Consider the following 15,901-nt stretch of genomic DNA (forward strand, 5'->3'; position numbering starts at 1 on the left):
GTGGGATCTTTGTTGCATCGTGTGGGATTGTTTGTTGCGGTGTGGATGTGAGATCTTAATTCCACAGCCAGGGATGGAACCTCCTTCGCCTGAATTACAAGGTGGATTCTTAACCACTGGACAACGAGGGAAGTCTCACCTTTATTTCATTTCTGCTGGAAGCCAGTTTGTGATGGTGGTTACCAAGCTCTGGATGCAGTGTATGAGACTGATGAATGAGATGCCTGAGATTTTGTTTTTGTTTTCCGATACCCAGTTTTACAGTCTGTGGCATTGAGGAGTTGTTGTCTGTGGGAACAAAGCAATAGATGTGGGACTCAGCAGGGAGTCAGGGGATGGAGACAGTGATTGGAGAGTCACTACATGGAAGCATGGGTGAATTACCTGATTGGGTTATGCTGCCAGGGGAGAGCTTTGAGATCTAGGAGGGTGGCAGAGAGAGAAAACCCAGAAGACAATGAAAGGAGGAAAAGCAGGATGTCATGTAATATAGACCACTGCTACTTTGCAGGTTAGTGATATGAGAACTGAAGAGAAGCATTTGGATTGGCAGTTAAAGTAGTGTTGATTTTAGTGGTGGGACTTTAAAATAGTATTAAAGTAATGATTGAGGGATTTGGGAAGACAACTAGTATAAACTGTTAGTAAATGAGAAAATGACCACTTGACTGGGAACCAGGGTTGAGGGAAGCATTTTTAGGATTCAGTGGCTTGAGAATGTTTGTCAACAGAGGAGAGAGAAAGCTAGTAGATTGTGAAAAAAGATACTAACAGAAGGGTGGAGTGTGTCTTGGGGAGAGGTGGAGTAAGAAGTGAGGAAGACCCGAGAAACCTCCTCAGAGCTAGAGAAGGGGAAATGAAGCTGTTGGGAGGGGAGGGCTTTGCAGGAGTTTCAGCTCATGGTTGATGAAGCAGGAGGCTATCTGAGGGTCAAGGAAGTGGGATGGGATAGCTGAGAACTTGATATGGTGAGTATTTGAAGCAGGTGCTAGGGAAAAGGAAGGCTGTGTAGGGAAGCACGGCAGAGACCCACGTGACAGTAAAGCTGAGATTTGTGATGACGGGCCAATACAGGAGCAGGAAGTGCTTTTTAGTGATTTTTGGAACAGATTGCTATAAAAATAATTTATAATGTATTTTTCTAATGTGTGTGTGTGTGCTCAGTCATGTCCAACACTTTGCAACTCTATGGACTGCATGCAGCCCGTCAGGCTCCTCTGTCCATGGGATTATTCCAGCAGGAATACCCGAGTGAGTTGCCGTTTCCTCCTCCAGGGGATCTTCCTGACCCAAGGATCCAACCCATGGCTTCTGCAGCTCCTGTGTTGGCAGGAGGATGCTCGACCACCCAGACACCTGGGAAGCCACCTGGGAATTTTCTAATAATTTTTGTCTAATTCTTGTGAAAAAATATAACAAATTTGTAAATGGATCGTAGGTAGAAGCAGCACTACTCAGATCCCTCTGCTGTTTGATTTGTCTGGGCTGGGGATATTTTTTTGGAGTCATGGTGGCAAGTCATTTTGTAAAGTTAACCGTATATCATAAGAAATAGTTATCTTCTTATGGGACTAGATAGTTCTACTAAATAGTTCTACGTATTTCTAGATAAATATGAAAGGAGTTGACTTCAGCCTTCACCTGAGATTTAGGTATTTCTTTTCAAAAGAGAAGAAAGTAAACTTGCATTATGTTCTTGCATAATTTTAATAAAATATCCTTCATCACAAGAACTTTAATTCATGATATTCTCACTTGAAAAAACCTTTTATCATACTTGTTTAGTTTATATCATCTTTTAGCATTACCTTGGCTAGTTTCAGACAGCACATAAAAAGTTTGGAAAGACTTGGGCACATAATAAAATTGGCAACTTGATTTATAGAACAGCTTCAGCCAGCTTCCTGTGAAACCAAATGCTATTTCATAGAATTAGTGTCATGTTAGGAAGGTGTTGCAGAGAAGGCAATGGCATCCCACTCCAGTACTCTTGCCTGGAAAATCCCATGGACGGAGGAGCCTGGTAGGCTGCAGTCCATGGGTTCTCGAAGAGTCGGACACGACTGAAGTGACTTAGCAGCAGCAGCAGGAAGGTGTTGAGCTGCAGACTTTCTTTGTTATTGGAAATATTTTTAGACTTGTTCCATTTTGTCCAAAAGGGGGAAAAAAAAGCAAAGGCAATCTTCTTAATTAAGACTTAATACAAAAAAAAAAAAAAGACAATACAAATAATTTTTACTGCTTCATTGACATTCTTTTTTCATATAAAAATTGTGATGTATTTACATATTATAAATGTTACCATTTTTAAGGTATAGTTCTGTGAATTTTGACAAATGCATATGATTATGTAACCACTATCACAATCAAGGTATAAATATTTATCCACCTGTTTAAAAAAAAGGACTCTGAGGATAAAATGAAAGATTAACTGTTTATTCATCTCTAAACCCCATTAAAATTACAGAAAGAGAACTATGTTCTTATTTTTAAAAATATTTTTATGAGCTCATAACATGTAGGTATGTCTACACATATATGTTCAGTGTTTCAAATGTGTTTCAGTCAGTTGCAGTCATTCTTTTTATTGCTTAAATGATCTTATATTAAGGCAATGGGAGTCCCCTCCCCTCTTCTTGGCTTCAGAGTTCTTTTGACATGACCCAATGATTTTTTGACAGCTTCTTTGATTTCTGGTACAAGATATGCTAGGCTTATTATATAGCTTGTCCCAGATGTCATACTCAGCCATTCCATTAAGAAGCCTTGATTTTTGTTTTATTTTAATTAGAGAATTTTATTTAGAAGCTATGTGTGTCAAGATCTGGATAGGAAAATAGAACCTACACTAGTTCCTTTATAAGAGAGAATTTGATTTAGGAAATTAGTTAAATGGGTGTTAAAGATCTGTAAAGGTAAAAAGAGAATATGGAAGTAACTCAGAAGATAGTTATGGCAGGGAACAACCTCAGTTCTTGGGACTGGGGAATAAAGAGGGAGAGATTGTGGAATTAATAGAACCTGGAAACTTGGAAGAATGACCTTTGTCGCTGGAACCAAGGAGGCCCTGGTATTGGTACTTGCGAGGGAGTTCTCAGGAAACCAGAGGAGCCTGGAGATGGCTGCTGGCCAACACTGCCTGCAGGTTGACGGGCTTTGCTGGGCTGGCACTGGCAGAAACAGGAGGCAAGCAAGCAAACAGGAAGGATCAAGCCCATTCTCCCTCCTCTAACCTGGTGCCCCCTATTGGCAGAATCACATAGTAAACAAGTGATAAAGAGAAGTGTTTGCAGACTCCTGATCCTGCATCTCAGAGCCAGCTACAGAATGCTGGGTTTGGAACTGAGGGCCAGTTGTCGTTCACTCACTCGTATCTGACTCATTGTGACCCCATTGACTGTTGCGCGCCAGGCTTCCCTGTCCTGCACCATCTCCCGGAGTTTGCTCAAATTAACGTTCATTGTGTCGGTGGTGCCATCCACCCGTCTGGTCCTCTGTCGCCCCCTTCTCCTTTTGTTTCAGTCTTTCCCAGTGTCAGAGTCTTTTCCAGTGAGTCGGCTCCTTGTGTCAGGTGGCCAAAGGATTGGAGCTTCAGCTTCAGTATCCAATGAAAATTCCAATGAAAATTCAGGGTTGATTTTCTTTAAGATTGACTGGTTTGATCTCCTTGCTGAGGGCCAGTAGTTTTTAAGATCACTGGTACAGAAGTTACATTTGGTGTGAGGTGTACTGATTGCTATTGTGTTGTCATTGCTTCTAGACCTTTTAAATGAACAGAGTTATACAAAATGAGCATTTAAAAAGATTTTTTTATTGACGTATAGTTGATTTTCAATGTTGTGACGAAGTATTTTAAAACAAAAATAAATGAGTTCATATTTGTGTTAATTTAAATTTAATGTCAGATTATTTTTCTTCTTAGATTGTGTTTATTACTTTAAAAAAAATTTTCAGCTTTATTGAGGTACAACTAACACATGAAATTGTAATATATTCAAAGCATACAATATGATAATTTGCTATATGTATGTGTTGGGAAAGGATTCTCACTATCAAGAATTAACACATCCATCGCACCTCACATATTTATCTTTTTTTTAATGAGAATACTTAAGTTCTATTCTCTTAGCTAGTTCGCTAGTTTCAATCATTTACAATACAGTGTTATCAAAAAATATGGAATGCTTCACGAATTTGCGTGTCATCCCTGTGCAGGGGCCATACTAAATCTCTGTTATCGTTCCAATTTTTGTATATGTGCTGCTTAAGTGAGCACTGTATTTATTAATTTTATATGGAAATCTTGGTTTCTAACAATATTAAGGTAATTACAAATACTTGTATTAATTCAATCCTGCAATAACATAAAATAACTTTAAAATAATGCCAGGTTCCAGCTCGGGCATGACAGTGTGAGCAGCTCTTGTGGGCCCAGTCCTCCAATAAACTGGTGAAAAATATTTTTAAAAAACAACCATATTAAAGTCTCTGGAAATCGTTTCAGGGAATTTAGCAAACGAAGAAACATTTATGATAGAAAATGTACCCAAACTCAGTAAGAGTAGTGAGATTCTGTGGGATCCTCCACCTCTTCCACCCCAGCTCGGTGATACAGAAACTCCATTCCCGACGGGAGGGCAAATAAAACAAAGCTGCTGGCTCCCCAGGTCCCAGCCATCCTGGGAGAACAGCACGTCAGCATTGCTCATCTCGCCCCCAGCTACTGTTGCAGAGGCCACATTCCGGGCAAGTGTGGTCAGTAGTGGTGTTTCTACCCCCACCCTGACCCTCCCTGTGGAATGGGGGCTTTACCTTGAAGGGCAGCGGGGCTCTGATCGCCCTTTCCCTGGTTTGGAGGCACGCTGGGAAGGCCTGAGGCTCCTGTCTTCCCGCTTCCAGGTGCTCAGCTCTTACTGCAGGGGTGTCTCTCACAGAAGCACACCCTTGTCCCCAACCCAACTGCAGAATGTGCCTCAGACATTTTTCTCTGGAGGCGGAAGATGTAAAACCAGTAGTTCCTAATGTTTTCCCAAAGGAACTGACTTTATTTGCATCAGAATATGGCTAAGCTGAAGCCTGAGGATGTTCTCAGAAACTTTGAGGTTGCTGTGAAAGGCAGTTGGGAGGAGATCGGTAGATTCACTGCAGATAAAGACTAAACGGTAGGCCAGCTAGTTAGCTGGAGAGAACTGGGGAAGGAGATAGCTGGGAGGAGCCCTCAGAGTCAGAACACATCTCAAGACACTGACTTTGGGAGGTGTCCCTTCCAAGGAACCCAGATGTGATTGGATCAGTTTGTGGAACAATTCACATCCCAGGGTCTTGTTGAAATAGTAGAGAAATAAGCTGAAAATTTGTGGAGTTTAACAGCTCCACAAATATTTATATATATTCAGTAAAGAAATTAAAAAGCTGCATTAGAAAATACTCGATGCAAAAGCAGTAAAGGAAGAACAGAGGAACAAAACCAAATATGAGATATAGAAAACAGAAAGTAAAATGGCAGATGTAAATCCAACTATATCCATAATAGCACCAACTGTGAATAGATTAAACAATCCAATCAAAGACAGGGATTGTCGGACTGGATTGAAAAAAAAGGTTCAACTCTATGCTGTGTGAGATAATAGAACAAAAATACATATATATTGATCTCTAGCCCAGGTTTTTGGCATAGGTCTCTTGGAAACCCTTGTAATTTCCTGAGTCATAAGTGGAAGAAGCCAGTCAGAATTTATACCACAAATCACATATTATATGATACATGCTACCATTTATATGAAGTGTCCAGGGTAGGCATATCTATAGAGATAGATTAGTGGTGGTGCAGGGCTATAGAATGGCAGATAGGAGGGTGTAGCTGATGGAAACAGTTTCTTTTGAGGTTTGAAATGTTCTGCAATTGATTGTGGTGATGATCACATATATTGCTTTCGTATATCTGGATATACTAAAAACCATTGACTTGCACAGTTTAAATGAGCAGATTGTATGGTAGTAAATTATGTCTCATTGAAGCTGTTAGCGCAAGTAGTAATACCAGTATTTTGACTAAGAGATAACTAATGGATGCAGTTGAGGTTTCTTTACCATTCATCTGGTCCTTGGAATATATTCCACTGAGAATGTACAGTCAAAGTAATATGATTTAAAAGTCATTAGAAATAATTCTTTTTTCTGTATGGTTATGTTACCAACTTGATGTTTAGTTATCAGTTGATTTTTCCTGTAGTAAAAAACAACTCCGAGTTGTAGCTTACAGCAGTGACTATTTGCTGCTCACGTTCTGTGAGGTTGCGGCAGGGGCTCATCTTCAGATCCCAGGCTGGGTTCAAATGACAGCATTTCTTTGCATTTCTTTTACCTTTAGAAGGTATACCATTAACGATATCCTTCAGAAGATTGTTCAAGAGTTACTTGAATTAATTTTTTTGTATATGTGTGACTATCAATTTGTTAGGGTTTTTTTTAAAGATAAAATACAGTTTGAATTTTAAATTTTCACATAAATTTAAGGACTGTACTTTTTTTGTTTAGTCCTGTTGGGTGGCTTGCAGGATCTTTGTTCCCCAGCCAGGGATGGAACCTGTGCACCCTGCAGTGGAAGTGAGGGCTGCCAGGGAATTCCAGCACTGTGGGGTTTTTAATTCATTATTCTTTCTGTTGATTGTTTGGCTATGGCTTATCTCCCTCCTCTGAGGAGTGTAAACTCTGGGGGGGCCTCCACGTTCCTCCAAACAGTGCAGTGCTTGGTTAATCGTGGGTCCTCAGACACATTTGTTGAAATAAAGGAGTGAAACGTGTGTGCGCTGTCGCTCAGTCGTGTCTGATTGTTTGTGACCCCATGGCCTGTAGCCTGCCAGACTTCTCTGTCCATGGGACTTTTCAGAAAAGAATACTGGAGTGGGATGCCATTTCCTCCTCCAGGAGATCTTTCCAAACCCAGGGACTGAACCCGCGTCTCCTGCGTCTCTTGCACTGCGAGTGGATGTTTTACCACGGAGCCGCCTGGGAAACCTCTTGATTTCATTATTCTTGTATACCTCACCTCCCATTATGAAAATACTGATTTCCAATCACACCAGTGTAATCATTCATTAGCAGTACCAACAATGTTGGTAATTATTAATATGCTTACTGAAAAATTCATTTGGGGGAGTCTGCAGACTATTTACCTCAGTTGTAATGTTGGTCAGATTACTGTGCTTTATACTCAGTTGAAAGAATTTCCTCCTGTGAAGTGTCTTATCAATTCAATATTTAGTGTTTATTTTATTTTGCTTCCTTTCAGGGATTTAAAAATACTTCATTATCTTTCATAATTATGTAAAATGTTCATAATTATTCTAAAGTCAAATGTACAAAACAAGATGTATTTAAGGGAAGTCTACCTTCTGCCCCATAGCTTTGTTTTTTAACTTTTTGTTATGGAAACTTGTGACACATTCATTGTGTAAAAGTAGAGAAACTAGTGTAGTAAAATTCTCAGATATCCATCACTCATCTTCAGCAACTATCAGGTTATTGTTAATCAAGTTATTGTTCATTAGACACCCAATCACTTGTCACACTGTTAATTATAGTAGTTTAAAAATAGGTTTTAATATTTGTTTAGGGTAGTCATGAGGGCAAGTTGGTATTTTAAGAGAGGCAATCCGCCCTACTAGGAGAAATAGATGATTCGTGAAAGTTCTGTAGATGGTAAGAAGTTATGTGGTCCAGAGCTGAGGAGGGATTTGGCCTTTTAATAGGGCCAAAGACAGTTCATGCACACGTTCTGAGAAGACAGGGACAGATTGGTAACTTTAGAAAGTAGGAAGACAGTTTCTGTGTGATTGCTGCTTTTTTTTTTTTTGTGAAAGATGAGATAAAGTTACCAGTTGATGAGTGAGGGGTGTCATCATAAGAGGATGCTGGAGATCTGAGAGGACAAGAAGGTGAAATATTAGCTGTTGTGCAGAGTGGGATGAACATCCCCAGGAAGGGTGGTGTGGTTGTTAGGCCATGCTGAGGGTCTGCTTGTGTGAATCCAGAGAGCTTGTGTTTCTCTCCACTAATACTTTGGTGAGGTACAGATGGGAAGTCAGTGGGTAATTGGTTTTTGCAGGGTGAGTACCTCTGAGGGAGAGTGGTAAGGGATGAAGGTGTTGGAAAGCTGAGTAAGGAAGGAGTGAGGAGAGGGAAGGTGGAGAGGCAGTAAAAATGTGTGGGGGCTTTGGAGAATCAGTAGGAAGGGACAGAAACCAAGGAAGTTCTGGGGATTTAGGTGTCGGTTCACCATTGCTGGGGTGAGTCAGCTTCAACTCTAGTGTTTTCACCTCTTTTTAATTAAGATTCAAATTCTTGGTAGAGAGAAACAGTTAATTAGTCAAATGCCACTTTACTGGGGGGAAGGAAGGGGAGTCATTAATCAGGAGAATTTGCCTGATTGAGAAATCTGGTTGTTAGAATGTGAAGTTTGCTTGTTTCTATATTGCTCTAGTTGCTTTATTATGTAAAAGAGATGCTACTTGCCCAGCTTGTATAATGTCATGTGGAATAACTGCATGCTTTGAAAACAAAGTGTTATGAAACTGGTAAGTAGTGCAGTTAAGCTCAGATGGTGATAATTAAATTCTCAGTGACTACAACTGCCAGTGAATTTCTTTGTGAAACCATATTTGAAGATTTGAAGATCCTATTTAAGCTTAAAATTAAACTATAAAGCTCAAAGCAAAATAGCTCAATTTATGGGATAAAAAGTGCATATATTAAAATAGCCTGAGAAGTTTTGAGTTGATCTTGTTTCTTATCAGAGTATTTTGGCTTATTGCAAATGATTGGAGTGAAAGCTGTAGAAATTAATGTCATAGCTAGATTTTCTCCTTGTAGTGGTAATTATTCTACCTAATTTCCTGATACTACAATGCGGGAGGCCCGGGTTTGATCCCTGGGTTGGGAAGATCCCCTGGAGAAGGAAATGGCAACCCACTCCAGTACTATTGCCTGGAGAATCCCATGGACAGAAGAGCCTGGCAGGCTACAGTCCATGGGGTTGCAAAGAGTCGGACACGACTGAGCGACTTCACTTACTTTCACTTTCACCAGGAGAAAGCTTAGCCTAGCAGAAAGTGGAAGAATGTAAAAAGCTAGGGGTGTGGCAGGCAAAGAAGTAGAGTATTGAAGACATTTGCATTTGAAGTAAAGTTTAATAGTAAAAGACTTCCCAGGTGGCTCAGACTGTAAAAGTGTCTGCCTACAATGCAGGAGACCTGGGTTCAATCCCTGGGTTGGGAAGATCCCCTGGAGAAGGAAATGACAACCCACTCCAGTACTCTTGTCTGGAGAATCCCATGGACGGCGGAGCCTGGTCAATGGGGTCGCAGAGTCGGACACGACTGAGCGACTTCACTTTTCACTTAATAGTAAAATGTTAACTTGAAGTTGCAAAGCTATTGAGATAAGTAAATGCTACTCTTAACAATGGCAAACAACTGTAATTGGGCTGCACTCATTAAATTAGTAGTGATGGGTTAGGGATTGGAGAGGGATAAAGGAACTGAATGTCTCTGGTTTTGGTTAATTGTCTGGACATAGTAGGTATATCATTTGTTATTGTATATAAGTGGCATAATACACAAGAACAGTTAATAACTGCTTTGTTCTCAGACACACAGTTCACCATGTATCTGCATCAGTTTTAATAACCAGTGATTTTAGAATGGGGTCTCATTGCTTTTTGTCTCTTGACTTCTTCCATGCTTACAACTGCTTCTATATCAGCTTTTCAGAATGATGTAAGGAAAAGTAAGTAAAAGTGAATTTACTTTCCTTTTTTCCCTTAGGAGCAGCCACCATATCCTAGTTACAATACTAGCTATTGGAATTCTACTGCCCGACCTCGGGCTCCTTACCCAAGTACATACCCTGTAAGACCGGAAATGCAAAGCCAGGTATGATCTGAAATTGATAGACTTTCTGAATTTTCTCTTAATGATCTGATTTATTTTCAGAACCTGTGGAAATTTTATAGTAAAGATGTGTGGGGTTTTGTTATGTAATGGAGTCTATCTTAATCATTTTAATGTTTTTAACTCAGAGATAGGGAGATATCTAGGCAGATACTACGTAAGGCAGAGGTGGCTTGACATATGATAGATTATTTCTCAGGGCCTGGAAACAACAAACGCAAAATGTACCTATTTCTAAAAATGTGTTATTTTATGGAGCTATGATTGACATATAACGTTATATTAGTTTCAGGTATATAATGTAAAGATTCAGCATTTATATGCTTTCCAAAATGATCACCACATAAGTCTAGTTAACATCTGTCACCATACATAGTTACAAATTTTTGTTTTCTTGTGATGAAAAAAGTTTTTAATGTATTATTTTTGGCTCCAGTGGGTCTTCCTTGCTATGCAGGCTTTCTCTAATTGCGGAGGGCGGGGGCTGGTCTCTAGTTGGGTGTGGCACGTGGGCTTCCCATTGCAGTGGTTTCTGTTGCGATGTACAAGCTCTAGGGTGCGAGGGCTTCAGTAGTTGCAGTTTCTGGGCTCTAGAGCACCGGCTCTGTAGTTGTGAACCAGCTTAGTTGCTCTGTGGCATGTGGGATCTTCCCGGGCCAGGGATCAAACCATGTCCCCTGCAGGGGCAGGCAGATTCTTTACCACTGAGCCACCAGGAAAGCCTCTGTGATGAAAACTTTTGAGATAAACTCTCTCAGTCAGTTTTTAAATGTACAATGCAATATCTAACTATAGTTACTAGAGTACACGTTGCGTTCTGTGGTTTATTTACTTTATAACTGGAAGTTTGTACCTTTTGACCAGCAACCCGCTGCTCCACTTCTGGAAACACCAGTCTGTTGTCTGTGTCTATGAGTTGGCCTTTTTTGTTTGTTTGTTTTTTAGGTTTTACATATAAATGAGATCATGCAGTATTTGTGTATCACATTTAACTTAATGCCTTCAAGGTCCATCCATGTTGTCCCAATGGCAAGATTTCCTTGGTTTTTTGCTTGAATAATACTCCATTGTGTGTGGGTATATCTGTCTCACTTTTTCTTCATTCATTCTTCCACTGCTGGACATTTAGGGTGTTTCTGTGTTTTGGCTATTTAAATAATGCTGCAGTGAACATGCGGTACTTTTTAAGTTGGTGTTTTTGTTCCCTTTGAACATAGTCCCAGAAATGGAATTATTGGATCATACGGTAGTTCTGATTTTAGTTTTCTGAGGCGCCTACATGCTGTTTTCCGTAGTGGCTGTACCGGTTTACCTTCCCATCAACAGTACACAAGGCTTTCCTTTTCTCAGCATCCTCACCAGTACTTCTTGTCTTTTTGAGAACAGCCGTTCTCATAGGTGTGAGGTGGCGTGTCACTGTGACTTTGATCTGCATTTTCCCGATGATGAGGGATGTTGAGCACCTTTTCATGTACCTGCTGGCTGTCTTGTATGTCTTCTTTGGGAAAATGTCTGTTCAGATCTTCTGCCCACTTAAAAAAAGTTATTGTGTATGATGGCACATGGCGTGCAGGATCTTGGTTCCCCAATCAGGGATTGGAGCTGAACTTATATTTATATCTCATATGTGTTTTTATGCTTTTACTACTTGTATATGCATTTTTATAGTGCAATTTAACATTTTAAAAACATATCAAGTTTTTAAACTTGATGTAAGTGGTTTCATCCTAGCATTCCCTTGCACCTTGCTTTTTTTAACTCAACATTGTTTTTCCCTTTTCTATTGTACAACATACAAGATAAGCATTTCCCTAGTGTGTGGAATTGGTGGGTTTGGGTATGTACATCTTTATTTAATATAGCCAAATTACTTTTCACAGTGATTAGAGAGCCAAGAACTCCTTTATTTTCTTTGCTGCCAACCTACTCTTCAGAAGATTTAAAAACGCTGAAACATCTCTGAACTGTGATCATTAGCTCATGCTTAGTCATGGTCTGTAACGATTGCAAGGCTAATACATGTTCTTCTGACTCTGGTTGTTGTAATCATGCATGTTGTAGCTCTGATCTATTGACCCAGAGGGTACTTGGGAAAAGTATGATAAACACACAGGTTTTCTAGTAATGATTGTGGTGGGGGTCTTTGGTTTGCTTGCCTGACTGGGGATCAAACTCTGTGCCAAAGCAGAGTCTTAACCACTGGGCCAGCAAGGAAGTCCCTGTGGTTGTTTTTTTTCTGTTGTTTGTTTAAAGTCCTCTCATTGGTCACAAATGCGACTTGTTTTTCTAAAGCTGCTTTCCCGAAACATATCTAAAGGATGAAAGACGGATGTTTTCACATTGATTTTCTGATGATGAAGATAATTCTCCTGACTTCTGGAAGATTTCACCACAGAGCACCGAGTGCCTAGGAACAGAAATGCTCAAAGAAAGACAACGGAAGTCCTCTTATAATGTTCTAAATTGAGAAATCAGGATACAAAAGGACTTTGGTCAGAACCTGTAATACCTTTTCATTTAATTTAAAGGAGAACTGGGTTGTCAAATACAACTTATTAAGTATCATGGTTTGGAGCTCCTGTGAGACAAAAATTGGACCAGTTCTGTAAGTAGAGATGCTGCATGAGGAAGTGACCAGTTGAGGATGATAGACTGGGCAGTTCCAAAAGCGAGTGTCAGCAGAAACTCAAGTTAGTGTTGACTGCTGATAATTGTGAAGGCTCGGAGTCCTTTTGTGGTGAAGCTTTCCATGTTTTTCAAGATAAGCACTACAGGAGGAATCGTGGTGTTGCTAACGGAAAAGTAATTTTTCCCACTTGGATTGGGTCTGTTTGCTGTTTGATAGTCATATATACCAAATGGGAAGGGAATCCATTAACAGTGTATCACTTTCTGGGTAAGAGACCTGGCCACTTTTCTCCCCTTTGGATTCTACATCTATAAGCAGTCCATCAATTGTAAAATCAACTTTTGGAAGAAGTATTTCCTCCTGGATAATCTCCAGCTTGCAGTGAGACACCATATGGTGTGACAGTATTTTGACTTTCAAATGCTGAGTCATATTTACATTTACCTCTAGAACAAAAGCAGCACTTGGAACATGTTTTGAGTTTTAAAAGCTCCGGTCTCTTGATTTCTTCTGGAATCCAGAATGAGACTTCTACAGAAATTCAATGACTGTCAAAGATTTTGCTTACTTTGCCTTATAGTGAATCAGTTTCAGATTTTATCTGTTGCCATATCAGCTGACAGGTTTCAAATCCCAGCTTGCTGTCTTTAGATACAAGTTTCCCTTTATGAAAAAATTGGACTAGATGGAAGTAGCTATGTTCTGTGCAGCCCACTAGACATACTTGGGATTTTGTGACCTTTCTTTTTTTCTTTTTTGGATGTGACATTTCTAATAGGATAATTTTTTTCTATAAAAATAACGCAACTCTATTACTAAACACCTGGGAGATAAAAGAGAGAAGAGCCGCCAGCCCTGTCACCAGAGCGTGTCCGTACTTTGGCAAATTTGTTTTCAGTCTTCTCCCTATTGGATCTACCCAGTTTTAAACTTATTTTACATATGCTTTTTAACATTACTTTTTGGTTATCATATGTACTTGTTACAGGGTGAAATGACAAGAATTCTTTTTTTTTTCCTTTTTAATAGTGAGGAAATTTTCAAACATAATCCAAAGTAATGCGATAGCACAGTGATCTCCCTAGACCCCTTACTCAGCTTCAGAAAGTATCATTAATACATGGCCCTCATGTTTCATCCATGTTCTTAATGTACTTTGAAGAAAATTCTAGACATCACATTATTTCTCTTGTAAATACTTAAGTATGTATCTTTAATATACAGGAACATTTTTAAAACATTACCACAATGCCATTATTAAAACTTAAAAAACACTAAAAATAATTCTTTAATGTCAATAGATGTCTGGTCAGTTCTACAGTGAATTTTAAGACAGAATAAGATTCCTTCAATGAATAGCCTATAATTGACTTAATCATTCCATCAATACTGGACGCTTAGGTTGTTTTCGATACTGCGTGATGGTGACTCATGCTCTGATGAACAAATCCATGCTTATAACATTTTCTCTGGTTGAATCATTTCCTTAGGAAGGATTTCTAGAAGTTGAAAAACAGTACAAAAAGTCACATTCTTTTTTTAATCATCTTAAGCTGCGTATGTTGTATAAGGGACTTTATTTCTTGGTGGGGGGGTGCGCGTGCCCTGCAGCATGGAGGGCCTTAGTTCCTCCACCAAGGATCGAATCCATGCCCCCTGAGTTGGAAATGCAAGGCTTAACCACGGGACCACCAGGGAAGTCCCTGTCCCTCTTTTTGATGTGGTAGATTTGGAATCAGATTTAAATTTCATTTTCTTAAGTTATTAACAACTATAGAAGGTATCAGGTTTCTACTCTTTTTTTTTGTTTTGTTTTGTTTCTACTCTTTTAATTGGGGTATAATTGACACTTAGCATTCATTTCAGATGTATAACATAATGATTCGATATTTGTATACATTATCAAATGATCACCAAAATAAGTCTGTTTTTTTTTTTTTAGTAGTATTTTTTTTTTTCAATTTCTCCTTTATTTATTTATTTATTTTTTTCCAGTGGGTTTTGTCATACATTGATATGAATCAGCCATAGATTTACACGTATTCCCCATCCCAGTCCCCCCTCCCACCTCCCTCTCCACCCGATTCCTCTGGGTCTTCCCAGTGCACCAGGCCCGAGCACTTGTCTCATGCATCCCGCCTGGGCTGGTGATCTGTTTCACCATAGATAGTATACATGCTGTTCTTTCGAAATATCCCACCCTCACCTTCTCCCACAGAGTTCAAAAGTCTGTTCTGTACTTCTGTGTCTCTTTTTCTGTTTTGCATATAGGGTTATCGTTACCATCTTTCTAAACTCCATATATATGTGTTAGTATGCTGTAATGTTCTTTATCTTTCTGGCTTACTTCACTTTGTATAATGGGCTCCAGTTTCATCCATCTCATTAGAACTGATTCAAATGAATTCTTTTTAACGGCTGAGTAATATTCCATGGTGTATATGTACCACAGCTTCCTTATCCATTCATCTGCTGATGGGCATCTAGGTTGCTTCCATGTCTTGGCTATTATAAACAGTGCTGCGATGAACATTGGGGTGCACATGTCTCTTTCAGATCTGGTTTCCTCAGTGTGAATAAGTCTTTTATTATCACAAGATTCTTTTCTTATTCTCCTACCTAAAATGGGAAAGACTGTCTAGTTTTAGAAGGATGAGTCCAGGAAAAGTTGATTTCATTTTTACCATCTTAACAAGGTAGAGTAGAAATTAATGGAAAACCTGAAGGTAATCATTTAAAGTTTAGCCTTAATCTTATTTGGATTACTAAACTGAGGATTTTAGGTATCAACAGTAGTCTGGATAGGTGATGTAAAACTAGGAAGCAGTATATGAGGAATTTGTCCACTGTAATTTGGGAATCAGAGTGAGACAGTACAAAAAACACAGGCTTGGAGTCAGATCGGGTTCATCTCCTGGCCTTGCCACAATTATACTGACAACAATGGTGTTATAAAAATTATCAGTTATTGAGCATACTATGTGCCAGACACTGTACTGAGCATTTTATATATGTCATCTCATTTAATTTTTACAATAACCCTGCAGAATAAGTTCATGATTTCCATTTTCCTGCTTGAAAAAGTAGAGTAAACACAAAGCCTGTGGCAGGGCTCAGTCTCTCTGTGGTCTTTTTTCTATTTGTTGTATCAGGGTCCTTTCTTCTTTCTTTAGCCATTCTGCCAGGTTTCCCAGAACAGGCTCCCTCCTGTTAGGTGTGGCTGCCAGGTGTCCTTATGAAAATGGTTAATAGCACAGCTCTCAGGCCATTACTTCATTTTTCATCACAATAGACCTTCCCATTGTTAGGACACGGGCTCTAA

The 15,901-nt window shown here is 39.4% G+C and overlaps 1 protein-coding gene and 1 non-coding gene across 2 annotated transcripts in view; one reads left to right on the forward strand and one right to left on the reverse strand.

Moving 5' to 3' along the window:
* Nucleotides 1-15,901, forward strand: part of BAG4 (BAG cochaperone 4) — a 29,232-nt gene that overhangs the window by 4,490 nt on the left and 8,841 nt on the right. Inside the window, exon 2 of the mRNA XM_043893740.1 lies at nt 9,825-9,932. Coding sequence (XP_043749675.1) covers nt 9,825-9,932 — 108 coding nt within the window. The remainder of the gene's footprint in view (nt 1-9,824; nt 9,933-15,901) is intronic.
* Nucleotides 4,171-4,276, reverse strand: LOC122688151. Its single transcript, XR_006339369.1, has one exon. It is a non-coding gene; the product is annotated as a U6 spliceosomal RNA (small nuclear RNA).

Source organism: Cervus elaphus, chromosome 32 (genome assembly GCF_910594005.1).
Source record: "Cervus elaphus chromosome 32, mCerEla1.1, whole genome shotgun sequence".
Taxonomy (NCBI): Eukaryota; Metazoa; Chordata; class Mammalia; order Artiodactyla; family Cervidae; genus Cervus; species Cervus elaphus.